At 43.9% G+C, this 27,902-nt stretch overlaps 1 protein-coding gene across 1 annotated transcript; it reads right to left on the reverse strand.

Annotated features, from left to right (window-relative positions):
- Nucleotides 1–3,125: 3,125 nt before the first annotated feature.
- LOC147882147 (putative leucine-rich repeat receptor-like serine/threonine-protein kinase At2g24130) lies at nt 3,126–27,501 on the reverse strand. Its single transcript, XM_087401523.1, has 3 exons — nt 27,291–27,501; nt 3,352–3,930; nt 3,126–3,238 (listed from the first exon to the last, which is right to left on the reverse strand). The coding sequence occupies exons 1-3, from the start codon at nt 27,499–27,501 to the stop codon at nt 3,126–3,128; spliced, it is 903 nt and encodes a 300-aa protein (XP_087257649.1).
- Between the last annotated feature and the right edge of the window lie 401 nt (nt 27,502–27,902).

Consider the following 27,902-nt stretch of genomic DNA (forward strand, 5'->3'; position numbering starts at 1 on the left):
GCAGCTTTAGGATCCTCATGAAGTTATTCAGAATACCCATTGATAGTCAAACGGATTGCTATGGATTTCTACTCTCTTTATGTGCCCAAGGTCTCCTCCCTAGCCAAATGCAGGGCTCAGTACAGAGTGTGGAAGTACATGGCCAGCCTAGTCATTGGACATCAATCCTTACCTTTCCAAAATGCAAGTGTCCACACGATGATGGCGGGATGGGGGGGGGGGGGGTGCATGGGTGCAAGGGGGGATGAGGGAAGGGGGAGGGAGGCATGCACACAAGGGGGGATGAGGGAAGGGGGGGGGGGGGGTGCATGCACAGAAGGGGGGATGAGGGAAAGGGGGGGGGGGGTGCATGCGCACAAGGGGGGATGAGGGAAGGGGGAGGGGGGGCGACAATGGGGGATGGGGTGCGGGCGGGAGGGGGGGGGGGGGGGGGGGTGCACAGGCGCACAAGGGGGGGAGGGAAGGGGGGGATGCGCACAAGGGGGGGGTGGGGGGGTACGCATGCGCACAAGGGGGGGTTGTTGGGGGAGGGGGGGGGAGGGGCATGTACACAAAGCGGGTGGGTGAGGGGATGCACGCAAGGGGGGAGGATGAGGGAGGGGGGGGACACATGCGCACAAGAGGGGAGGGGTGCGCACGTGCACAAGGAGGGGATCCGAGGAGGTGCATACGCGCGCAAGGTGGGATTTGGGAGGGGGGAAGTCGCGCACGTATTTAAGTCGTCTGTAAAGGATTCATCTCCCCGATCGTTTGGAATTACCATTCAGAGTCCACAAGGCGGCTCCTTCGGCCACCTCGAGAGAGGCTCTCGACACATGCTCTCGGGGACGCACAGGCGTCCCTACTATCAGTCGGGTAACAATCGGGGAGGTAGAGAGCGCCGCGTCTAGTACGGATTCTGACTTAGAGGCGTTCAGTCATAATCTTACACATGGTAGCTTCGCGCCACTAGCTTTTCAACCAAGCGCAATGACCAATTATGTGAATCAACGGTTCCTCTCGTACTAAGTTGGATTACTATTGCGGCACCGCTCATCAGTAGGGTAAAACTAACCTGTCTCACGACGGTCTAAAACCAGCTCACGTTTCCTATTAGTAGGTGAACAATCCAACACTTGGCGAATTCTGCTTCGCAATGATAGGAAGAGCCGACATCGAAGGATAAAAAAACAACGTCGCTATGAACGCTTGGCTGCCACATGAGGTAAATGTGAAGAAACATTCGCATTTGAAACCACTGGAGCTTTGCCTTTATCCTGAGTTCCAAAAAACTGTCTACTACCTTTGTTTTTATTTCCAATAGAGGTAGGAGCATCCTTGGTAGGCATTTGAATAAGCAAAGTAGCAAGAGGCATTTTATGCTGATTCATTGGACACTGCGAAGCCATGTGTCCAAATTTTTTACAGTCAAAGCAAGCCCCTGCAATCCCATTTCAATTTATAAAAAGCACTTCCTATGTCGACATTGTTCACCGTGATTGAATAAGAGTCAGGTGTGGGATTATCACTATCCCAGAGGATGCAAAATCGATTCGAGTTGCCATTAGGCCGCGGTGGGCAAACCACTTTGCCTAAAGTCGCTACAATTTTAGGCAAGAATGAAGCCATGCATTGCGAAAAGTCTACAACTTCAACCCAGACAAGACATCAGTGTCGGATCAAAGTCTGAAAATCCCTTGTGGGAGACCATGGTAATACGTGCACCATTTGCTGCCCAAAAAAGAGGAGCGAATGTTCCAAAAGCATTTGCCTGTGAATCTCATCTACCATAATGACCTCAAAAAAACCCCTGACTGCATAGTGTACCTTGCGAACAAATGAGCCAGCCAGTGTGCGAGTCAACCAGTTGCCTACCTCTGCAACAGGTGGCATCCGACCTGGGAGGGGAGGGGAAGATGGAGGGGGGAGGAGATGGGGAGGAAAAGGGGGGAGGGGGTGGTGGAGATGGAGATGGAGATGGAGGGGGGAGGGGAGAAGAGGGAGGGGGAGATGGAGGGGGGAGGGAGGAAGGTGGGAGGGGGTGGTGGAAATGGAGAGGGGAGGAAGAGATGGAGGGGGGAGGAGATGGGGGGGAAAAGGGGGGAGGGGGTGGTGGAGATGGAGGGGGGAGGGGGAGATGGAGGAGGGGGAGATGGGGGGGAAAAGGGGGGAGGGGGTGGTGGAGATGAAGGGGGGAGGGGGAAATGGGGAAGGGGGACATGGAGCGGGGAGGAGATGGGGGGGGAAAAGGGAGGAGGGGGTGGTGGAGATGGAGGGGGGACGGGGGGAGGAGGAAGGGGGTGGTGGAAATGGAGGGGGGGAGGGGGTGGTGGAGATGGAGGGGGAAGGGGGGAGGGGGTGGTGGAGATGGAGGGGGGAGGAGATGGGGGGGGGGGGGGAAGAGGGGAGGGGGTGGTGGAGATGGAGGGGGGAGGGGGGAGGGGGAGGGGGTGGTGAAGATGGAGGGGGGGGGGGGGGAGGGGGTGGTAGAGATGGAGGAGGGAATGGGGGGGGGGGGAGTGGAAATGGAGGGGGGGAGGGGATGGTGGAGATGGAGGGGGAAGGGGGGAGGGGGTGGTGGAGATGGAGGGGGCAAGGGGGAAGGACTTCAATCCATAAGACAAGCTCCTTCTCAAGTAGACGTTGTACTCGCATAAGAGATACTATAATTTGCTCATAGTCCCCAAAACATCTGTCATAAACAGTGCTCATAAGTTAGTAAATTGGTCAATGTGTTGATCATGGCAATCTACCAAGACTTACACCTACCTTTAGATACAACATAAATATATATGACTCTCCCACCTAGTCAACAGTGAACGCACCCATGACAAAACGCCTTTGTTTTTCTCTATATGTTTAGATACAATGTAAGCCAAAGCATAATTACAATAATATACATTTTACAAAAGAGAGATTAGCTCATAGAGGCAACAAGTATTGAAGTAACTTATCCTAGGTCAAATACTACATGAACCATAGAGGGAGCAGGGTATTTGATCTATCAGAAGCTAGTTAGGAATTGCACACCTTGGTGCATGGTGGGACGATTAGAGGGCAAATGATTTCTGCACATTAGAGCAAATTGTATTATTCTCTTCGCCACTTGTTCAGTCAAAGTTGTGGTGTCGAAAATGCTCAATTCATTATGTAAGTAAGCTGAACATGGTGGGTCTCTTGCCAGTGAGAAGCTCTAGCATTATCACGCCAAAGCTATACACATCTCCCTTAGTACTCACTTGACAATTGTATCCATATTCTGCAATCAAATCCATGATCAGTAGCACACACATCATGGGGAACTAAAAGAATGAGAAACATTAATCCTTCAATAAGAATAGCGCTTGAAAGTTAAATTTCGTTTGGCCTTACTTGGAGGGATGTAGCCCACAGATCCTCTTAGCAAAAGAGACATTGAAGCTTCATAAGTATCCCGAGAGAGGAGCTTGGCAATTCCAAAATCAGAAATGCGTGGTTCCAAATCAGCATCCAACAAAATATTTTCCGGCTTGAGACCACAATGCAAAATGGGTCCTTCTGGATGGAGGTCATGCAAGTAGTGCAGGCCATGCGCAACCCCTCTTCGCAGTTTCTCCTGCATACTCAGTGGATTCCTTTGCAGCTCCCTCCGGCCATAGCAATGCTCTGCCAAACTGCCATTCGGTTTAAGCTCCAGAATAAGTGCTTTGATATCCAAGCTGATGCAACATCCATATATTCTCACAATGTGCCGGTGTCGCACTTTGGCCAGCACCTGCACTTCTCTTCTAAACCGAGCCTCTACATTCAAGGCCACTTCATTCCTCAAAACCTTAATGGCCACTGCAATATTCTCTCGTGGGAGCAAAGCTTTGAAGACGATGCTGGCACCTCCAGAACCTATGATATTTTCATGGCTAAAGTTGTCAGTTGCTTGTCGAAGCTCTTCAGCAGTGACCTTCAAATAACTCTCTCACAACAAATTGTCTTGTAGATGACCTGTTGCTCTACACTTCGATGCCAAATGACAAGAATTGTGAAAATTGCCGCTGCAACGACGATTGACACAATGATTATAATCTCCACTGCCAATTTGGGTTTAGAATTAGACGTAGCTGTAACGGGTGAAGTGTTGTTACATGCTTTTTGAAGTATTCGGCCGCACAGGTCAGGGTTTCCAAAGAAGTTTGAAATTGATGCATTTTGGAACAGCGGGATTTGTGGAAGCGAACCGTTAAGTTGATTGAAAGACAGATCCAATGATTGTAGGCTGCGAAGCTGGGCAAGGCTCGCTAGTACATTTCCACTGAGTTTGTTGTATGACAAATTCAAGCTCATCAATTCCATGCAGCCACTAAGAGCGGCAGGAACTTGGCTGGACAGTCCGTTCCTTGACAAATCCAAGGACAAAAGGAGCAGAAGATTTCCAAGCTGTCGGGGTACTTGGCCAACCAAGCGATTGTGCGAGAGATTTAGGTGAAGAAGAGCAGGTAGTTGTCCCAGAGTATTTGGAATGCTCCTTGCATGGATGTCTGTCTTCATGTGTAGGTCTTGCTTGCTAATCCAAGGAATCACAACATCAGTTGCTCTCTTATGCACCACCATTCTAACGAGTGATTGGTGGCTTATTTCAGGACCGACCTCCAAGCGGCTGTTTTGGGCTGACTGAGTCGGTCTCCCGACTAGGTCTAACCAACTACGACTGGTGGCTATATAATAGTAAGCCCGTGAAGCCCATAATCATCACTAGCTTCAGCAACTCTGATTCCTTAGCATCCAGCCTCCGTCCTCTACTGTTTCCAGCACACCATTGAAGCTTCTCACACAGGAGCGCACGGTTGGGAGGCAGCGCCATCTATTGTATCAGTTCTACAGTAATCAAAATTTTTATTCTCCATACTATATGCTTTTCTCTCTTGCATACGAGATCCTGTTATATGTTGAGCATAGACGTTGTATTGCTTTCTTACACCTCTCTCTTTTCCTCTCAACAATTCTTCCATTTTAATGAACCCCTTGAACTTCCTCTACTACCATTTTCGACCATAATTCCCATCATCTTATACATATTCAAAGTTGAGGCATGCAAATTTGTTGTGAACCTTATTTTGAAGTAGGTAAAAAAGAAAGACTAAACTTCAGCTTCAATGGTTCTTCTTGAAAGACTATGGTGTATTTCATTCACATATTATGACTTTGTTTTCAACTATATAGCTTAATAATTTTCATATTTCTTCCATGAAATTTGAATTCATTTGTTATATTTCTTTTTTCCATGGATATTTATTCTACTATATTTGCTAAGATGCTTGTTGAGATGTTTTAGTTTTATGTGATTTGTTGTTTATAAAGGTTTTTATTTCATGTTCTAAAGTTTGTGCTATGGTAAAAAGTTTGAGGTTTTTGTATTTTTTACCGATGCTATTACTATGTTTATATTAGGTGAAATATATATAATACTAGAGTGGATATTGGAAGTAAGATAAAATGAACATTCATCTCAAATTGATGCCGAGAATGCTTTAGTTCTAAAGAGGAATGAATATTCTTTAAGTAAAAGTGGTTTCACTTATTGCCGTGAAAATGAAGGGAAATAACATGTGGTTCTTTTTTGGATGGGAAGATATATTCTTTAGATATAGCCTTTCTCAAGCTTCATGATACCATGAGTTGATCAATTTTATGAAGATATTTGTATATGAGGTGATAATGGCTTGTTATGATATTTCTAAGGTTACAAGCTCATGGAAATAATGTTCTTCATAGCCACCATCAATATTTAGTTTTTGAAAAAGATGAAAGGATCATAATGCTAGAGGCTTGGAATTAGCATTGCACATCATCTATGCAAGATCTAAAAAACCCCTAAAAAGATATAAATGTCATGATGATTGAGAAGGAAAGTGGGTATGCTAGTTTACAAAAGGAGAATAAAAAATTGCAAGGCAAGATTGAATCAATAAACGCTCATATGGGAGAGAGTATTGTAAAAATACTCTCTCCCATATGGGAGAGAGTATTGAATCAAAAAATACTCATATGGGAGAGAGTATTGAATGAAGATATTTCAAAGTTACCAAAAAAATCATTATACATGACAGACACTCCAATGGGTGCCTGCTTGCACAAGGAAATTATGTCCAATAGAAGAATTGGCTAAGAAAAGTGGGCATTGGAAGCATTGACTAAGAGCTTGTAGAGCTATTACAAAACTTAGCTCTTTCCACAATGAAGACTCTAGTGCTATAGTAGAAGTATGTTTCTAAAAAATGCTAGAATTTGTGATAGAATATCCCCTATCTAATGCAATCAGATCGTGTATAACATCTAAGTTGATGCAAAAAGTTGTGGAACATGCACTACAACTATCACACAAGGTTGTGTGATACTACAAACATAAGCATGATGTCATACCAGCTCATATTCAAGAGCTTAAAAAATACATGTTGCCTTTCAATTGGACCAAAAGGTATGGTCCCACTACCAAAACCAACGGATGTTAATAAAGCTTTCCATGCTCTCAATTTGGGAGTGCTTGAGCTAGTCCATGAGCCTCAAGATGTTTGTAGTACAATAACTATGAAATTATCTGACGGAAGGCGAACAAGCCAAGAAGTAATGAAGAACAAACTTTGTGATGGATATTTGAAGAATGTTGTAGGCCATGGTCAAGTTTTATGACATGCTAAATCTAAAAACCATTCGAAGACTTGATCAAAGTGAGGTGGTCAAGGGTCCAAAATTAGAAAGAGTATTCACCTTGAGAGAGTACATATTTCTTCACTTCATGCTATCATAATGATAATTGAGAAGTTTGTTCACTTCTACATCAATGATGCATATAGCATGAATCCAAAAGAAGAGAGTCAAAATATCATTGAAAATTTTGAGAAAGTGCTTTCAACTATGGAATTTCATTTTGGCCAAGTAATGACTTAAAAATATGAGGAAGTTTGAAGAAATTAGGCAATATTCCATGCAAATTAAGTTTTGGTAGTGTGAAATATTTATCTTTCAACTATGGACTTTCATTTTGGCCAAGTAAAGACTTTAAAATATGAGGAAATTTGAAGAAATTACGCAATATTTCATGCAAACTAAGTTTTGGTAGTGTGAAAGATTTATCTATAGTGAAAAAAAAGACAAACTCAAGTGCCCTAATGAGTTTGATATATGTACAATGCTTTCCTTAATAAGAAAGAAAAGGTAGAAAATGATCAAGGAGGACCACACAAGGTGAGAAATTGAGTCTTAAAGAGAATAGACTTAGTTATTGGGTCTCTAGCACCACAAAAGTTGCAAAGAAGATTCTATCCCATAGAAGGCCTCCCACATAGGAGGAGCTTGATGAGAGGGCCTAAATTCTAGAGCAACAATGAAAACAATAGTATCTCCTTGGTTAAATGGAATAAGAATAGTAGGAAAGGTTCAAAGAGTAGCTAGACACATAGACACCATGTCATCTAGCTACAAATCTCAGTTATGCCCTCATCCAATCTCTCTCCACCCAATCACCCTCCATCTATGGGCTATCACCCACCTGTAGTTATCCAAGTTAGGAGAATTGATTGTGAGGGAGATCTGCAAGTATCTAAGTCTATGGACCTCCTTATCCCAAAGGCTATCTTTGCAAGGGTGGTATGTGAGATCATGCACGAGCTCAACCTCAATATCAGGACTCACTTTTTTTGATGGGGAGACATGGAAGCCCCTTAGAGGATAATAGCTGAGCCCTACCTAGGAATATAGGTAGCTGATACCAATGTAAACTACTCGGTGCTTTCTATCAATTCAAACAACGGATTTTGCAGAGGCATTTGAATGAGTTGATTGCGAGTTGCCAAACACATATACTTGAACTTAAGAGTTTGCAATTAAGCTAGAATTAAGACTTATACAGCTTAAACACAAAGTGACATCATTGGAGAATGCAATATGATTGAGGGGCCAAGACGACCTATCTAGTGGATCTCTTTGATGACAGTCATCCTATAGTTATCCAACAAAAAGCATCTGACCATAGATGATAAGGACATGTAGATAGTGGGTAGGTCTAAAAGAGGCAAGGATATTCCTCCTATAGAAAAATAGAGTTCAACTACATCAATCTCTTCTTTGAGCATGTACATGTGCCCAATTGTAAAAATCTTCTTATGGAATCACAATGGAAATTTTGTATCTTGTTCATGAAGAATATAGATATGGACATAGATATAGATATATATACATGTACATACATACATACATACATACATATACATATACATATACATATACAACCAAGATCCTTCAACCTAATAATTGCTTGTGAGAATAATTACAGAATTATACATGTAGTAGCCTGCAACTAGCGCTAGCTGTAGTGATGGGCGTAGGAACCTTCTCTTCCCCTCTCTTCTCCTATTCCCTCTTCTTTTCCTCTCTCCCTCTGTTCCTCTTTTCCTTCTCTTCTTTTTCTCTCTTCTTTATCCCCTCTTTCAATCTCTTTTTCCCCTCTTCCTCCTTTCCTTCTCTTCTTTTTCCCCTCTTTCAATATCTTTTCAAGCAAGTCCCTATATACATTGGGGTCTAGTTGGGTCTATCAAGAAACAGATCGAGGTTTGTAAACAACCAAAAAGACCTACCAACATATCAGCTCAAATTACTTGTTGGGGCCATTTCTAGATCCACATGGGGGAATAGCCTATCAATGGCTCCTCTTTTCTCCATTCAAAGCATTAGACTTACAAAATTCATCAGCCTCATCAATATACCTTAGAGTACCACTAGTTGAGCTTGTTTGTATCAATCAAGAGTAGGAGAGAGGAGTAGATCTACCCCTCTCCACTTTCCACCCAATAGGAAAGCATGTCTATGATGGGTACTTGGTGCACTTTCTAAAAAGGAAAATGAAAAAACTATTCGAGAGGATATTCAAGTAAAAAACATGTTATTACACCCTTGAAAGTTTTTGGGTCGGTTGGGTTCTTGGTGTACTTTCTGAAAAGGACAATGAAAAAACTAGTCAAGAGGATATTCAAGTAAAAGACATGTTATTATGCACTTGAAAGTTTCTGATACTTTTGTGCATGTCCTTCAAGGATATAGTTGAAAGATAGGTCAAGTTAGATCACACGAGCAAGAACGCATCTTCATGGAGTACATTGAGGTCACAAGATGAGGATGAACAAAATGTCAAACAAGACCAAAAAGAAGGATTGAAATAGCAAGCTCAACAAGAGCAAGGAGAAGTGTCTTGTGCCCCCCCCCCCCTCTCTCTCTCTCTCTCTCTCTCTCTCTCTCTCTCCTCATGTATAAGCCATCCTTCCCCACCAAGTTTTGTAAAACCCGCGTGGGTCTTGGTGGTTGAGGCTCTAGTTCGTGTCGTTGGGTGTTGTGTGTTCGATCCTCAGGGGTCGATGTCGGATACCACATCAATGTGGTCTTGGGATTGTTCCTACGACGTTAAAAAACTCTCTCTCCTCGTGTATAAGCCATCCTTCCCCACCAAGTTTTGTAAAACCCGCGTGGGTCTTAGTGGTTGAGGCTCTGGTTCGTGTCGTTGGGTGTTGTGTGTTCCATCCTCAGGGGTCAACGTCGGATACCACATCAATGTGGTCTTGGGATTATTCCTATGACGTTAAAAAACTCTCTCTCTCTCTCTCTCTCTCTCTCTCTCTTCAAGACTTACCTCGAAGTCTTTCGTATTCACCACCTTCATCTCAAACTCTAATTCTTTTCCAACACAAACCAATAAGAAAGGATAGCAAAAAACATGAAAGGGTGGCTTATTTAAAGTGTTCCTCATTTTGTAGAATGCCTCTCACAAACATCATATTAGATAGTCTCAAATTGTCGAGACGAAGTAGCAAATTATGGCAAATTATGAAGCACAAGATGGACAAAATGCTACTTTGTCTTGACAATTTGAGACTATCTAATATGATATTTGTGAGGCCCATCCTCAATGCCAAAAGGTACTCATAAAAGATAAGGAGGTACTACTCAAAGACAAGGAGGTCTAAATTATTGCCCTCATATCTTTTGTAGCTTGAGGGCAAAAATTTAGACCTTTGTGTCTTGGAGCAGTACCTCCGTGTCTTTTATGAGTACTTCCTTATCTTTAATCTGCTCGTCCCTTGACGTCAAGAGGTATTTCGCCTCCAATGACAATATTGCCGTGGAAAAATGGCCTTAAAAGACAGCGAGGAAGGGAGAGGGGAAGGAGCATGCACTTACATTCGAAGCGATCGAATGAAAGCCCTTCTCTCTTTCACTCTCATAGGGTTTCACACCTGATGACACACATAAACACAACTTTTTATAAGACCTAAGTTTATTGAGAACTATAGAAAACTTTTAATGGTTTTCATTTTGTTCAAAAGCAAAATTTAAGTATCAAGAAATGTGGTGAACTTTTAATGGTTAAGTAATACATAACAATTACTCCACAAAGTATAATTTACCAGTATAAAGTATTTCATAAGGACTTGGTTATAGGGTCCATAAAGACAATCATTCTGAAGTCTTTTGTCCTCCCTTATTTGTTGGAGGCACGACCACAGTTGTAAAGATTAGCAGTGGATTGGAGTGTGCCTATGGCACTAGGATTCTCCTCATTGTTGTGTGCTTTGATATCATTTTACTTGTGCATATTTCTCAGTATGGTTGAATCTTCTTATCCTGAAACTTGATCATAGTGGTTGTAGTGTTGCTAAGTTAGTAGTTGTACACTCAACTGGTCTTCTCAGAACCACAATTGTTAATTTGTGTTTTTGTTTGGTCTTAGAAGTTAACACTCATTTTTCAATTTTGCATAACCAACAAATATGTGTGTAGGTATTGTCAGATCTATGTATTGGGAACCTTTTTCACGTTGTAAAGTCTTGCACATGGTACAAGTTTTAAGCAAAATGTTTCTTAGTGTGTGAACAAAACCCAAGAAATGCAGTCTAACATAGACCTAAAAGCTGGTGGATTTGAGTCTGCCCCTTGGGCGACACAAAGACTTTGAATCTAAATACAATGGATACAAAGTCTTTCATGTTGGAGAACCTATAGTTCTAGGTATAGGCAACAACAAGAGCTTGACAGGAGAAAGCAAGATTGTATCTTTCTTGTTTAGTGGTTGCTTATGCAATCCATCAAATCTCTCTCCCCCACCCTCTTATATACATGTATAGTGAACCCCTTCCTATCCCCTCTATATCCCCTTCTATTTAGGCCTAAGCCCTTATCCCCCTTTGTTCAGCATGAACAACATGACAAAGCAACATAGGGTGCTAAAACCATGTGTTGATAGGAGGAAAGAAAATTGAACACCATCACAACATAAGAGGCACCCAACACTAGGCATAGGGCAAGGGGCAAAACATCACAACGATAGGTGGGAAATCCAAGGAGAAGCCCTCCAAGAATCCTTTCCAATGTGTTGATAGGAGTGGCAGCTACCCTCGAATGTTCAACCAAGGCCTCTTGGTAAAAGGGGGACGAATGGGATGTAGCTCTAAGAATGAAACATCAAGAAACGAGGAAAGTTGCTTTGGAACATCGTCAAAAATAGAGATGTTCGGATAGAATCTACATCAAGACTAGCAAGGGAGGAGGGGGGAGGGGAAATAGCTATAGCACTTTATTGAATACCAAGAGGAATAATAGATGAAACTTGCATCCCAACTACAGTAGGGGAGAAGACAAACTAGCATCTCAAAACCCCCTCCTCAAGAAAGTTGCTTCAAGGCAAAAGGTAGGGAGGGGAGGAAGGATATATAAGAGCTATTGGAAATAGGGCTTAAGATTTAACAAAGGGGAATAAGGGTTTAGAATCCCTAAGCCATATTTCCAATAGTTCTTATATAGATGTACATGTGCATTAGAACTCTTGGAAACGATGTTCAATCCTAAGCCCTATTTCTAGTAGTGCTTATATAGATGTATATGTGTATTCAAACTCTTGGAAATGATGCTGATATACTAGTGCAGGTAGGGGAGAGGGATATGATGCAATGTCAGTATAGCTATTACACGATGTAGTACTAGTGCATCCTTCTTCCATTGGACTTTGCATGCAATGTATCTAGTATTGCATCATTCTTGTGTAGTGGCTGCTTATGCTCCATCATGTGCCACATCTCCCACTGATATATCCCAATGTTTCTAATCATTCTTAATTAGTATATGTGAGGGAAAAGAGTGAGGGAGTGGAACAAAGGAGACGGAGAGAGAGAGAAACAAGAAGTGTGGGTGTGTAAAAGTGTTGAGCCACACCACAAACTCATAGGTTTTATTAGGATTAGGGATTCACCCTATGACTGTCTTAAGACAATCATAGGTGTCATAACATTCTAAAGGGTGGCAATGTGCCTTTACCCCAACAACCTCCCACCTAAAGGCCAATGTGCCTAAAGGGGAGAAAAGAATAAAAATTACAGCAATATACAGTTACTGTATACAAGATCATAAAATAAGAATGGTCTCATCCTAATCCCATGATGTGGCGACAATGTGCAAACCGCTCTGTAGGCAAGCTCTTAGTGAGCAAATCTGCAGGATTATCATCAGTATGCACCTTCACAAGCTCAAGCCGCTTGTCTTCCAGTACCTCCCTGATGAAATGGTATTTCACATCTATGTGCTTGGTCTTCTGATGAAAGACCGGATTCTTTGCCAACATGATAGCACTCTGACTATCACAATGCAAAACTGGCATATCTCCTGTAATGCCCAAATCTCCCACCAGCCGAGTAAGCCATATTGCTTCCTTGCAAGCCTCAGTGGCTGCAACATATTCAACTTCAGTGGTTGACAGAGCAATGCATTTCTGCAACCGAGACACCCATGATATAGCACCTCCTGCAAATGTGAAAATATAACCGGTAGTAGACTTCCGGTTATTTGCATTCCTTGCATAGTCTGAATCTGTAAAACCATGCACCAATGCATCCTGCCTACCATAGCATATGCACAAGTCTTTGGTACCCTTGAGATACCTCAAGACGCCTTTCACTGCTTCCCAGTGCCGTTTGCCTAGATTTGCCATATACCTGCTGATGACTCCCACCGCAAAAGTAATATCCGGACGAGTGGCAACCATGGCATACATCAAAGAACAAACTGCAGATGCATACGGAACCTTGCCATTTCAGCCTTATCATCATCTGATCTGGGGCTGTCCTTACTGCTGAGTTTTAAATGTGGAGGCAACGGGGTACTAATAGACTTCCCCCCCTCCATTTTAAACCTCTGCAGTACTTTGTCAATGTACTCCTTTTGTGACAGAAACAGAAGTCCCTTGGACCTGTCACGAATAATCCGCATACCAAGAATATGGTTTGCATCACCTAAGTCTTTCATATCAAAAGACTTATGCAGTTGCTTCTTCAAAGCACTAATCTCCTGCTGAGATTTGCTGGCAATCAGCATGTCATCCACATATAGAATGAGTAGCATCAAACTGCCATCCTTTGCCCGTTTGGTGTACAAGCAGTGATCGGTCTCACACCTATGATACCCTTGGGACTGCATGAAGGCATCAAACTTCTTGTACCATTCTCTTGGCGCCTGCTTGAGTCCATACAAGCTCCTCTTGAGCTTACACACAAGCTGCTCTTTCCCTTTAACAGCATATCCCTCTGGCTGACTCATGTAGATCTCATCATGGAGATCTCCGTAAAGAAAAGCAGTCTTCACATCCATCTGACATAAATCCATGTCCTCATGAGCAACAAGAGCTAACACTGCTCTCAAAGTAGTCATCTTGACTACAGGGGAAAAGATTTCATCAAAGTCAATGCCCTTCTCCTGCTTAAATCCCTTGGCAACCAATCTGGCCTTATACCTCGGTAAAGCATTTGAATCCCCTTTGACTTTGTAAACCCACTTGCATGGCAAAACCTTTCTGCCTGCAGGTAGCTGCACCAAGTCCCATGTATCATTTTGAAGTAGAGAGTCCATTTCAGATTGCATGGCTTTCTCCCACTTCCTTTTCTCTGTTCTTCCCATAGCTTCCTTGAAGCTGGAAGGCTCACCACAATCTGTCAGCATGATAAAATCAGCCACATTATTGGCTCCTGGAACAAACCTGTCAGGAGGCCGTTGTACACGGGTGCTCCTCCTAACAAAATGTTCCAGATTAGGCTGCTGTCTAGCCTGTTCGTCATGCATGACGGGTGGCTGTACCACCATATTTGGCTGTTCTACAGCGCCATTTGCTGGCATATCCAGTGGTGCATCATTGGCAAAATTGTCTGGCTGATTTTCAGCCTGTATACCCTCTTGAACAGGGTTATCTACAGCAGCCTGCTGCTGCATATTAATGGGCATTCTTTGCTGTCCGACATCATCATAAACAACCCTCATGTATTCCACAAGTTGCACGGGTTCTTTGTGTACACTATCCTCTTTAAAGATGACGTCATTGCTGCGTATAATCTTCCGTTTGACGGGATCCCATAACCTGTACCCCATTTCACCTTCGTCACCGTAACCCATAAAGATGCATCTGAAAGACTTTGGTTCCAGTTTGGTGCGCAGTTCTTTGCGTACATGAGCAAAGCACTCGCAGCCAAACACACGTAAGTGCTTATATGAAGGTGGCTTGCCAGACCGCAACTCCTCTGGCACTTTCAACTCCAAAGCCTTGTTCGGCGACCTGTTAATTAGGTGAACTGCTGTTTGCACGGCTTCTGCCCAAAAGCCATGGGACAATGCAGCATAAGACAACATACATCGAACTTTCTCCTGAATAGTTCGATTCATCCGCTCACTCACACCATTTTGAGATGCATTATGAGGGGCTGTGAGTTCCTATTTAATGCCCTTAGCTTCGCAAAACTGTACAAAAGCATTTGACACATACTCACCCCCATTATCGGATCTGAGGCATTTCAGCCTGCGTCCTGTCCGATTCTCAACCTGAGCGACAAACTTCTTGAAAGCATCTAAGGCATCGCTCTTATGCTTCAAGAAATAGACCCACACTTTGCGTGTGGCATCATCAATAAAAGTAATGAAATACTTTGCACCCCCTAGTGATAGCTGTGGCATATCACACAAATCAATGTGCACTAGATCAAGCGGTGCTCTATTTTGGGGAGTTCTCCTCTTATGAGGAGTCATAGAATGCTTTCCAAAAATGCAATGATCACAAGTAGGCAAATCTGAAAATGAAAGAGACGGCAGATAACCCAAACGTGACAGTTCTTGCATTCCTTTAACGGACATGTGTCCCAACCGACTATGCCACAATGAAACCTTTGGCAGCTCGGTTATGGCAACAACATGATTACCTACACTGGAAACATAAAGAGGGTACAAGGTATCACTCTTATAACCCTCAGCCACTACAACCTGGCCATCAGTAATCACCCATTTGGAATCCCCAAATGTGGTGTGGTAACCACTGTCATCCAACAAGCCAGTGCTAATCAGATTTTTCTTGATTTGCGGCACATGGCGAACACCATCAAGCATAAATATGCGTCCATCAGGGAATACTATCTGTATACTGTCAATCCCTGCAATCTGACATGCATAGTTGTTCCCAAGGTGAACAACTCCATGAGTACCTATGTAGGAAGTAAACCACTCCCTATGAGGAGTAACATGAAAAGAAGCACCTGAATCCAAGAGCCAGGTATGCATGTCAAGGCCATCAACAACCAATGTATGTGCAATTACAACAGAAGAGCATAAAACATCATGTCTGTCACTGTCACTGTCCTCTGCTGCAACATTCATTGCATCCAAGTCATCTGCCTTGGCCTTGCCTTTGCCTTTGCTTCCACTGCCTGCATCCTTTGTCTCAGCCTTCTTGGCTTTCTGATCCCGTATAAACTTGAAGCACTTAGACTTCACATGTCCCTTCTTGCCACAGTAAAAGCATTCAATATCCTTTTTGCCACGGGACTGACTGCGGGATTTGGACTTGCCAATAGATCTCCCCTTTTGCTGAGTCCTACCTCTTTCATGTACCTGCAAAGCATTGGAAGACTTGCTGCCCGCATTATTCTTCCTGCTCATCTCCTCCATAAGGAGAGAGCTCTCCACATCAGCATACATAAGAGTGACATTTGAATTAGTCAGGGTGGTCTTGAAAGTGTCCCAACTCTCAGGGAGGGTACACAACAAGAAAGTAGCCTTGAACTCCTCATCAAGGTTCAATCCCTGTGCAATAAGCTGTGTAAAGATGGCATTGAACTCACTCAAGTGTGAGGTCATAGCTGTACCTTCCTTCATGCGAAGGTCGACAAGCTTCTTCAACCAATAAACCTTACTGGCTGAACTCTTTTGGGCATACAACTCTTCTAGCCTCTGCCATAGGCCATAAGAGGTCTTTTCAGCCTGAATATTGAACACAAGAGAATCAGTGAGAGTAAGCATGATAGCAGCCCTTGCGGACAAATCAAGCTCCTCCCACTCATCATCTGCCATCCCAGATGGCTTGACACCCTTCACCCTTATGGGCTTAGAAATCTTCTTTAGCAGAAGTACATTCAAACACTGTTCTGCTCATAATGCATAATTGTGTGCCCCTTCCAATTTCTTTATGTTCAGTATTGAAGATTCACTTCCCCCTGATGCCATATCAGCTAAGGAAAGTGCCTGACTCCCTGTAAGTCAAAAAATGACTAAATAAAATTCTGATTTCTCAGAAAACCTGCTCTATCAAGAGCCAGGAGCACTCACAATAGTGCTGTTTTTTACTGTCAAAAAAATCTGCAGCAAAACAGAAAATTTTCCCTCCAGTCACTGTACCTTCTGACACACTGTACCGTGCTCAAATAGGCATAAAACAGTAACTTCAGAATGCTGCAGCTGTTCCACAAGTGCTTTATCAGTGCATCATCATCTGACGAAGCACAAAACACTGCTGTCCTGGACACTTCTCCCACCTCAGATGAGGTATTGCACTGATTTTATATGCATAAACCACTTGTCATACACTGTTTTGTCCAACTGAAAAAGGCTCCAAACACCTCAGCAGTGTTTTGTGCTTCGTCAGATGATGATGCAGCTGTTCCACAAGTGCTTTATCAGTGCATCATCATCTGACGAAGCACAAAACACTGCTGTCCTAGACACTTCTCCCACCTCAGATGAGGTATTGCACTGATTTTATATGCATAAACCACTTGTCATACACTGTTTTGTCCACTGAAAAAGGCTCCAAACACCTCAGCCTATCACAAACCTGCAACAAAGTATGGGACAAATCCCAAACAATCACCCTTCTGCCAAGGGGATAAAAGGCATCTGAAGTTCTCAAACAGTAACTCAAGTGCTCACAAGCAAAATCTGGGCAAAAGCCCCTTTGTACCAAGTGAAAAACACCTCAACACTGAGGTAGCACACAAAATACAGCGCTCTCCTGGCACTTTCACCTGACAATGTAATGCATAAACGGCCCTGTGTACACAGTAACAACACAGATCCCAACGTACAAACACTGAAGAGAATCTTTTGAGCACTGTCAACTGGCCAAGCGTGGCTCAACTGAGATTTTCAAAGTGTCGTACACAGAATGTGACCTGCAAGAAATGTCACTGAATACACTGCGGAAACAAGACCAATGTGGGCACCCTGGCTCCACACTGCCTCAAGGCATACACTGCATACACTTCCAGGCAAAAGCCCTTTGAAATTGTCACCCGAAAACTGAGATTTGCACTCAGCAAAAGCATAAAAGCCCTCTGCAAATTAAGGCATCTGACCTTCCCGAAACAAAATAACTGTGCAACCACCACACACTGTGGCACTAGTCACCTCAAGCACGAGGGACACGAGTGTACTTGCTGTTCCTCAAACACACAGTTTTAGAACTGAACAAATTCCGGGAATGAAGAGCGAAGTGCTCTCTCTTTTCCTTCTTCCCCCAAAAAAAAATCTGTGCCTGCTGTACCTTCTGTACCTGCGCAGGGTACCTGCTGTACCCTGTACCTGCGAGGGCACAGATCCCCAAAAAAAAATTTCGACCTGTACCTGCTTGTCGCGGCGTCCGTACAGCCACGTCCGTACGGTACGGCTGCATGTACGACGTCCGTACAACCGATACGGATGGCCGTACCTGTCGCGGCTGCTGCCTTGCAGCCGGTCGACGGGCTGTACGCAGCCGGTGCTGCGCGCGCTGGCTGCGCGCGGCCGGTGCTGTGCGGTGCACGCACTGGCTACGCCCGCCTAGTAGCAGGTAGCAGCTAGCAGCAGCTAGCTGCTGCTGCAGCTGTAGCTGCCCGCGCGCGACCTGCTCCTGCGCGCTGCGTGCACGCTGCTCGCTGCCCTGCTCGCTGCTGCCGCTGCTGAGGGCACGAGGCCCGAGGGGAGAGGGAGGGGTAGAGGGAGGGGTAGACCGGAGTTGAGAGGGAGAGGTAGAGGCTCTGATACCACTTGTGAGGGAAAAGAGTGAGGGAGTGGAACAAAGGAGACAGAGAGAGACACACACAAGAAGTGTGGGTGTGTAAAAGTGTTGAGCCACACCACAAACTCATAGGTTTTATTAGGATTAGGGATTCACCCTATGACTGTCTTACGACAGTCAGGTGTGTCATAACATTCTAAAGGGTGGCAATGTGCCTTAACCCCAACAGTATATCCACTCATAATGACCCATAATATTGGCCAAAATATCTGCTAGTGTTGTCTCAAGTGTGTATATATGTGAGGGAGGGCATCTCAATTGCATCTTATTAACCATGTTGATCCAAATATTCTTAATTAGTATATCCACTCACAAATGACCCATCACACCCAAACCCATGGACTACACACATACCCCCTCAAGGACACCTAGAAGACCTAGGAGGAGTGGTGAACCAATAGGATGCATGGTATCATAAGGCTCATACTGCACATACCGATTCAACCCACATGGAGATTCCAATACTACCCCACAAATCCTGAGACGACCTTGGGAGACATTCTAGAAGAGTCAAATAATGGAGAGGCTAAACCCCACTCCAAACCTTGATTGACCTCAAGGGGAGAAGGAAGACCCCACAACGACCTCCCATTGATCCTAACTAACAAAGAGCTCAAGCACACTTTTGTAGTTCTAAAAGCCACTACAATCCAAGGCTAATGAAAATTGTTCATGTTTATTTGATGAAGTCTAGAATAAATAGAATCACTCAATATGGTCAATCAATAGAATAAATAGATGCTTCTGTCCTATGATCAATTTGATATGCTACATGACCTACTTTTGACTTATAAAATCAAAGTAAGGACTTAAAGTTTTCCTATTTTTCAAGCTTTTTCAATACCTACTTAATCAATGGAGTGGACCCATACAACAAGCTAGTAGGGATGAGTGCAATTTTTCAACCTAATAATATGTGAAGAATCAACTAGGACACGGACGGGCTGACCCACCAGAGGCCTGGGAGACCTTGCAGAGCTTGCTTCCCTCAACATCAGAGAGTCCTTGTGTGCTATTCAACACATAAATGAAGCTTTTTTACTCAAAAAAGAGAGAAGGTAATAAGTCATCTATATGTATATCTAGATGAATCTAGGACCATGCCTCAACAAAAGAATAAATCTATATGTATGTTATGGCCCAAAACAAAGGACCACGTCAGCCTGCTATGTGGTCGTGGATTCATCTATATGTACATCTAGATAAATCTAGGACCATACTTGATGATAATCATGCTCGAGGTTGGATAAACCATGACATTGTGAGGATGAAGGGGGAGAGCAGTGTGAGTAATGTGAGTTTGCAAGGTGAGAGAGCAGAGTGGGAGCAGAATGAGCAGAAAGAGTGAGAGAGTGTGAGAGAGCCAAAACAGTAGAGTAGATTCCGGATTATGGGTGAGTACAAATAAGAGGTGGTTTTGTCACCTAGACTAAACCACACACTAACTCACTAACTGTGGTTAGGGGGAAAAACCTCATTCAGAGAAAAGTGCCCCTAACCTACTTATTACATTACTTTGGTCACTGCTAACAATAATTCTAACACCCCCCCGCAGTGCCAATGTCATGTACAAGGAAATCATCAATCACCAAAAGGAGATAAGTTTAAGGCACGTCGACATGCCTCAAACTTCTCATGTGGAAGAGCTTTGGTGAAAATGTCTGCAACATTGTCATGTGTGGACACATAGATCATACTGATCTCCCTTGCATGCAACTTCTCTCTGACATAATGATAATGAACCTCAATGTGCTTCGTGCGAGCATGAAACACAGGATTCTTTGCCATTGCTATAGCACTCTGATTATCAGTGAGAATTGGAGGAGGACCCTTCAATGAAAGGTGAAGATCAGCAAATAAACGGCGTAGCCAAACACATTCAACTGTTACTGTGAAAGCTGCCTTGTACTCAGCTTCACATGAGAAAGCAGCCACAGTAGATTGTTTCTTGCTCAGCCAAGAAATACAAGCTTTACCCAAAAAGAAACAATTGCCACTTGTGGACTTACCTAGTGTCATAGTCTCCAACCCAATCTAAGTCACTGTAGGCATGCATCTGCAAGTCTCCCCCCCTGGGAAATATCAAGCCATAAGACTTTGTGCCTTGCAAGTACCCGAAGATGCGTTTTACAACCTGCCAATGTGAAGTCTTTGGGCTGTGCATGTATCTGCTCACCTGAGATACTGCAAACTGAATATCGGGCCTTGTATTGCATAAGTAAATGAGGCATCCAACAGCCTGGTTGTAGAGAGTGACATCAACTGATTCACCTGCATCATATAAAGCTTCAGCCCTGGCTCCATGGGAGTGGCTATAGGCTTACAATCCTGCATGTTGAATCTGTCCAAGAGTTTCTGCACATACTTGGATTAAGACATAACAATGCCACTTTTCTCTTGAGTGAACTGGATCCCCAAATAAAAGTGTAGCAGCCCCAAATCTGACATGTCAAAAGTGGTCTGCAATTCAGCTTTAAAATCTGCAATATTATCTTCATTTAACCATGTGAGCAGTAAGTCATCTACATAAAGAATGATGACCAAAATATACCCCCCCATCCTTCTTGATGTAGAGGGTGCTCTCAGTTGGACTGTTGTGCAGCCCCTTGCTGGTCAGAAAGGCATCTATTTTGGCATACCAAGCACGTGGAGCCTGTTTCAGCCCATACAAAGCTTTATACAGCTTGCAAACATGATGTGCTTGATTAGAAATTTCAAATCCTGGAGGTTGTTTGACATAAACCTCTTCCAGCAAGTCTCCATTGAGGAAAGCTGTTTTTATATCCAACTGATGGACATTCCATTCAAAATTTGCACCCACTGCAATAACTGACCTGATAGTAGTCATCCGGGATGTTGGAGCAAATGTCTCCTCATTATCTATGCCCTTCTTCTGAGCATAGTCTTTGGCAACCAGCCTAGCCTTGTACCTATCAATGGAGCCATCCAGCTTCCGTTTTAGCTTGAAAACCCATTTGGTACCTATGGCATCTCAAAATAGGCCACTGACCACATGATAGAGCCATCCGGGATCATTTGGGCTCCAAACGGGCCCCTCAACCCAAGAGTAGGTTGTATGAACTGAATCCTGCAAAATTGCCTTCCCAACACAAAAGCCCCAATTTGTGGCTTGAAATTGCAACCAAAAAGGGGCAAATTTACTAAAAGCCCAAATCTGCAATTTTTGAGCAAAAGCATTTGCAGATCTGTCTGCAATGCTTGCTCCAAGTGCAGCCCCAACTTTGAAAACACCCAAAAGACTGCAAAAATCTGCAAATGCCTGCACGACAGCGTAGATATCGAGGGTGATGCAGGTGCAAGTACAGCGTATGGCAGCACTGTTACGGCAGGCTCTGTTATGCAGTACGTCGTCGCGGGTACTCTGGTATGCTGGAATCTGTATGGCGTAGGTACCGTTTCGTACGGCAGATGCAGATTCGTACGGTGTACAGAATCTGTACGTATGGCTTATGCAGGAGATTCAATGCAGATACGCAGGTACGATAGGACTCGCAGGTACGCAGGTTACGCAGGTACGGTAAGACCCGTAGGTGCGTAGGTACGGCAGATTACACAGGTACGGCAAGAATCGTACAGCGCAACAGCAAGTACGTACGACTGTTATGGCGTCACGACAGCAGGTACGAGAATGCGCAAGCTTGCTGATTCGGCACAGTTGTATGCAGCAGGTGTATCCTGCTCTGATACCAAATGTGAGGATGAAGGGGGAGAGCAGTGTGAGTAATGTGAGTTTGCAAGGTGAGAGAGCAGAGTGGGAGCAGAATGAGTAGAAAGAGTGAGAGAGAGTGAGAGATCCAAAACAGTAGAGTAGATTCTGGATTATGGGTGAGTACAAATAAGAGGTGGTTTTGTCACCTAGACTAAACCACACACTAACTCACTAACTGTGGTTAGGGGGAAAAATCTCATTGAGGGAAAAGTGCCCCTAACCTACATTGGTCACTGCTAACAATAATTCTAACAGACATTGGCTTGTCATTTACGTTTCTAGGAGTCAAACGTGTCATTAGAAGATGGTCAAAGGTTGCTATGGTCATGACCTGCTGCCGATAGTCAGCAAAAGAAATTTCACACATGCCTCGTCCACAATTGAGAGTTCTAGTTGAGAATCCAAGGTGTTTGCTCCTCTATTGTATCTACACAACAAGCTAGTAGGGATGAGTGCAATTTTTCAACCTAATAATTGTGGGAGAAACAAGCTAATAGGGAGATCCTTCAACCTAATAATTGCTTGGAGATGTAGCGCCTTGGAGAGTCTACCGAATGGCTACTCCAATTATTAGACAACCAAGATGGGATGTTATTTTCCACATGCATGTGGATGCTTCAGGTTATGCTTTGGGTATTATTCTAGCTCTCAACTGGATGGTCTATTGGTCTATCTAGTATATTATGCTACCAGATTGCTAACACCTACCAAATCAAACTACAACAGCATCGATAAGCTTCAAGGATGGATTTTAGAGTTCAAGGCATTATTTACTTGGAAATCCCTTTGTGTTCTATGTGGACCATCAAGCTTTGCTTTATCTTATTGACAAAACTATCATTCAAGGATGGCTTGTGCTTTTGTTGCAAGAGTTCAACTTCAAGATTATTCATAAACTGGGCAAGATCGCTGATTGTTTTTCCAGGTTATTGGCATCCAAGAAAACACATGGAGCTGACATGGAATTGTCAAATGCTGATTTTTTTGCAAATGACTATTGCAAGAATGAATATGCCGAGTTGGTAGATTACCTATCTAAAGGAACATTCCCTAAAACTATGCCTCGAGATAAGCGTAGGCAATTAACTCTCAAGGCTTGGAAATGCACTCTCATTGGTGGGTAGCTCTATCGACAGTGTGTAGATGGGATTCTTCGATGTTTGGTGTTACCCCATGTCTTCGTTATCTTTGTGCAGCTTGGAAGTTTCATAAAAATACTAAGAAATCTAGATTCGTTGTAGCGGCTTGTAAGCCTTCTCTAACTGATGTATGAAAGTGGTTAATTTATTTTAAGGCCATTTTACGCACTGTCCATGAACTTTGGAGAAACTTATTGAGAGAGGCTGTTGTTCCAATAGATTTAAGTTGGATTTTGAAATAAAGAATTCTCCTAGGGTTATAAAATCTTTAAGATATTTGTCTCCTTTATTTCCAAACAAAAATGGCACTAATTGTGCTGTTTTCTTAGTAAACTTCTACCTTTTCACTTATGAATTTAAGTTTATGCAGTGATTGATCTCTTGTGGGTCTTGTCCAATCGCTTTTCATAAACTTAGTCGGGTTAGGAGATTCATAGACGACTTATTTGTCCCTAACATTTGGCTTACAAATGGGGAGGTGACCAGATAAATCCCAATACATTTGCCATGACAATATTTGTTAGAAAATAGAGGGTAATCCCAACTACCCCATGCAGCAGAAGATTGATTGATAGTGGACCCAAGAATTCACATAGAAGTGTTATATGTGTGTGTGCACACATATGGAACTTCTTCAACTTATGACTTCAAACACTTTTGTGCCTGAGAGGCTCCTGCTCACGCTCCCGCTCCCGCCCCCTGTCCCGTCTATCTTGCCCCTTCCCCCGCCGCCATCCTCCTCCCCGCCTCCTCCTCCTCTGCCCCGCCCCCTCCTTCCTCCTCGCTACCATTCCTCTCCTCCGTCCGCTTCCTTACCTCCCCCGCTCCGCCGCCACCCCCTTTCTGCTCCCCGACCGCCATTCTCCTCCTCCTCGCCGCCGTCTTTCTCCTCCCCTCCGCTCACCTCACCACTGCCACCTATAAAGAAAATACTTGGAGACAAATAAAACAATACTGAAGACAATCAATGGCTGAAGAAGATATATATATCACAAACGGAACTCAGTACAAGTGAAGATATGAGAGAAGCTCTGGAGGAAACAAACGTCAGTCCTGACAACTGTAGTGGACTTCTGCACTAGCTCCACAAGTTGGAACTGAACCAAATCTGAGACAGCAAACTGATGCAGGGGTTGCTGCAGATTTGGAATAGAAAGAACAGAATCTGGAGCGGAAGTTGGAGGTAGATCTGGAGCAGAAGTTGAGGGCAGATCTTGGAGCAGAAGTTGGGACAGATCTGAAGCTAAAAGAAGGCAGATCTGGAGCAGAAATTGGAGCTGATCTGATGCAGAAAGGAGAGCAGAACTGAAGCAGAAAGGAAGGCTGTTCTGGAGCAGAAAAGAGGGCAGATCTGGAGCTGAAAAAGGGGACAGATCTGGAGCAGAAAGGAGGACAGATCTGAGCAGAAAGGAGGGGCAGATCTGGGGCAGAAAAGAGGGCAAATCTGAAGCAGAAAAGAGGACAGCAGAGGAGGCATCCAGGAGGCAGAAGTTGAGGCAGCAGAGGAGGCAGCCAGGAGGCAGAAGTGGCTCAGGGTGTGCAGGAACCTCTGGAGCTGGAAGAGAGATTGTGTTTGAATACCTAGCCCCCCCCCCCTTTAAATAGGAAGGGGCTTTAAGTCGGTCAACCAACAGGTTGACCGACCTGGTCAGATTTGACCGACCAGGTCAATCTGGTCGGCCAGATCTGGTCAGACCAGAAAAAAAACATTTTTTAAATAATTTTTTTATTTTGTTTATCCTCTGAACCGGGGCTTTTGACATTTCTTTGGTTGTGGTTTTTGCCTCCGATTCGGGGTTTCTTTGACAGAATTTGGAGAGGCACCAGTGGTGTTTGTACCTTACCTGTTTATCTGGTCCTGGAGAATTGGAGATTGCCTGGCTTAACACCCCCTCTCAATGTCCAATGCAGACAGGAGAAGCAAAGAGGTGTTCCATGAGTGATCTATCATCTTCATCAGCCTTTGTTTTTTTTTTTTTTTTTTTTTGGGGGGTTTTCATTTAGATGGAGATGCCTACAGAGTAGGTTTTCATCTTCACTAAATGCCCAGATGATGGTACAAAAAGAAAGACTTGAAGGAGTGCCCTCGCAGGGGATTTGTTCACTTCCTTAAGTATACAAAGAGAAAAAAAACTGTTAAAGAGGAGGAGGTAAACCAATCCCCAACCGTGGGCAGAGATGCTCAAGAGTAGGGTGATTAACCGGCTTGGTAAGAATATCAGCACGATTATCGGCAGCTGGAACATAGATCAACCGAATAGTACCTAATTCCACTTGCTCGCGAGTAAAATGAAAGTGAACACTGACATGTTTGGTGCGGTTGGAAAAAATGGGATTGCCTGCGAGAGCAATGGCACTTTTGTTGTCGACGTAGAGGATCGTGGGTTCAGTACAAGGAAAGTGCAATTCTACCAAAAACTGTCGGAGATATATGGCCTCTGTGGTACAATCATACAAGGCCCGGTATTCAGCCTCAGTAGAAGAACCAGCAACAGTCTCTTGTTTACGGCTAGACCAAGAAACAGGTACCGAGCCAAACGAGAAAATATAGCCGCCATGAGAACGACGATTGTCCGGGTCACCAGCCCAGTCGGAATCAGTGTATCCCTGTAGGGTTAGTCCTGGTCTGAAATGTAAACCATAAGAGTAAGTACCATGAATGAACCGCAAGATACGAATACATGCATGCCAATGAGTGAGCTTGGGTTCATTAAAATACTGACTGAGAATAGAGACGGAGTAAGCAAGATCACGACGAGTGTGAAGGAGCCAGAGGAGTTTGCCAACAACCTGGCGATAGAGATGTTCATCAAAGGGAGGAGACTCCAAGTCTTTTGAGAGCTTTACGGTGGGATCTAAGGGAGTGGCAGCCAGCTTAGGCTCATGAGGAATGATTTGATCAAGGAGTTGAAGAGCATATTTCTGTTGAGAAACAAAAGTACCACCAGAATGTTGTACAACTTCCATGCCTAAGAAATAGGAGAGCCGACCAAGATCAGTCATTTCAAAAGTGATGCTGAGTTGAGTTTTAATGTACTGAAGTGTAGTGGGAGTGGAGCCTAAAAGCAAAAGATCATCGACATAGAGTAAAATAAAGCAGACCCCCTCTGACGAATGATGGATATATAAATTTGGATCAAAGGGAGTAGAATGAAAACCATTAGTTTTGAGGAAGGTGTCTATCCGGTGGAACCATGATCGAGGTGCTTGTTTGAGTCCATAAAGAGCTTTGCGGAGACGGAAAACCTTATTTTCATGGCCAGGAGGAGAAAAACCTGGTGGGGGAGTCACATAGACTTCTTCATCAAGGTAACCATTGAGAAAGGCACTCTTGACATCCATTTGATAGATAGTCCAGTGGTGATGAGCAGTTAAGGCGAGAAGACGAAAGGAAGTTAACCGAGCAGTAGGGGCAAAGGTTTCCTCATAATCGATACCATGTTTTGGCGAAATCTTTGCACTACTAAGCGGGCTTTGTATTTATCCAGGGTGCCATCGGCTTTGAGTTTTGTTCGGAAGATCCACTTGGTTCCGATGACCTTTTTGTGAGTGGGTCGATTAACCAAGATCCAGGTCTGATTGCGATCAATACTTTCAAGCTCCTGTTCCATAGCACGATGCCACGCAGGATTTTTAACTGCTTCCTGCCAAGTGGCAGGTTCAGAATGTATGATATAGGCCGTGGTAAAAAAAGAGGCAGTGGCAGTAGAAGAAGTTATTCGAGTAGAGCAGCGAGGACCAAAAGGAGGAAGTTCGACAGGAATAATTCCGGAATCCTTCATAGTTTGACGATACCAGCGTGGCAGTGGGTCGTGAGGAGAAGCAATGGGTGGGGGGAGAGATGTTTCGGAAGGAGAGGAAGGAATTTCGGGTGGAGAATTGTCGGAGGGAACTGGAGTGGAGACGTCATCAGTAGAGAGAATAGAGGAATTTTTAAGCACTGCTCTTTCATCGAAGACCACATCTCGGCGAACCAAAACTTTGTTTGTACGAGGATCAAATAATCGATAAGCTTTGGCTTCTGCCGAGTAGCCAACTAGAAGAAAAAGTTCAGCACGAGGTTCGAGTTTACCGCGAGTATCATTGGGAGTATGAGAGTACGCGCGGCAACCAAAGATACGAAGATGAGAAATAGAAGGACGATAGCCATAGAAGGCCTCAAAAGGCGTCATGTTCAGGATGGGTTGAGTAGGACAGCGATTAAGGATATAGACAGAAGTATTGACGGCTTCGGGCCAGAGACGTTTAGGCAACTCGGCTGCAAAAAGCATAGAATGGGCCATGTTCATGACAGTACGTTGTCGCCGTTCGACACGAGCATTTTGGGAAGGCGAATTTGGAGATGTAAGATGGCGTTGGATACCATGCTCTTGAAGGAAGTGAGTGAATTCATGGGAAATGAATTCACCACCATTATCACTACGAGCAATCCCAATAGACTTGCCTGTTTGATTCATAACCAAGCGAGCCCAAGTAGCAAAGAAAGAAAAAGTGTCGGATTTCTCTTTCATGAAAAACACCCATTGATAGCGAGAGTAATCATCCACAATTAAGAAGAAATAATGTGAACCATTGAGGGAAGGAACAGGAGATTTGCCACTAGACGCAAAATCTCACTGGCTCGAGAAGTGGAATGAGAAGGAAAAGGAGTGCGGCTTTGTTTACCTAATTGACAGGGATGACA

The sequence above is a fragment of the Dipteris shenzhenensis genome, chromosome 30, assembly GCF_047967505.1.
Source record: "Dipteris shenzhenensis isolate YYH24624 ecotype China chromosome 30, Dip_SZ_1.0, whole genome shotgun sequence".
NCBI classification, from domain to species: Eukaryota; Viridiplantae; Streptophyta; class Polypodiopsida; order Gleicheniales; family Dipteridaceae; genus Dipteris; species Dipteris shenzhenensis.

Excerpts from the sequence above, each read along its gene's own strand:
- LOC147882147 (XM_087401523.1), bottom strand. The coding sequence starts at position 27,501 with ATGGCCCATTCTATGCTTTTTGCAGCCGAGTTGCCTAAACGTCTCTGG. Across the intron at positions 3,931-27,290 it reads TACTCCCAATGATACTCGCG|AGAGTTATTTGAAGGTCACT; the intron begins GTAAACTCGAAC and ends ATTTGTTGTGAG. Across the intron at positions 3,239-3,351 it reads TGTGGGCTACATCCCTCCAA|AATATGGATACAATTGTCAA; the intron begins GTAAGGCCAAAC and ends ATTTGATTGCAG.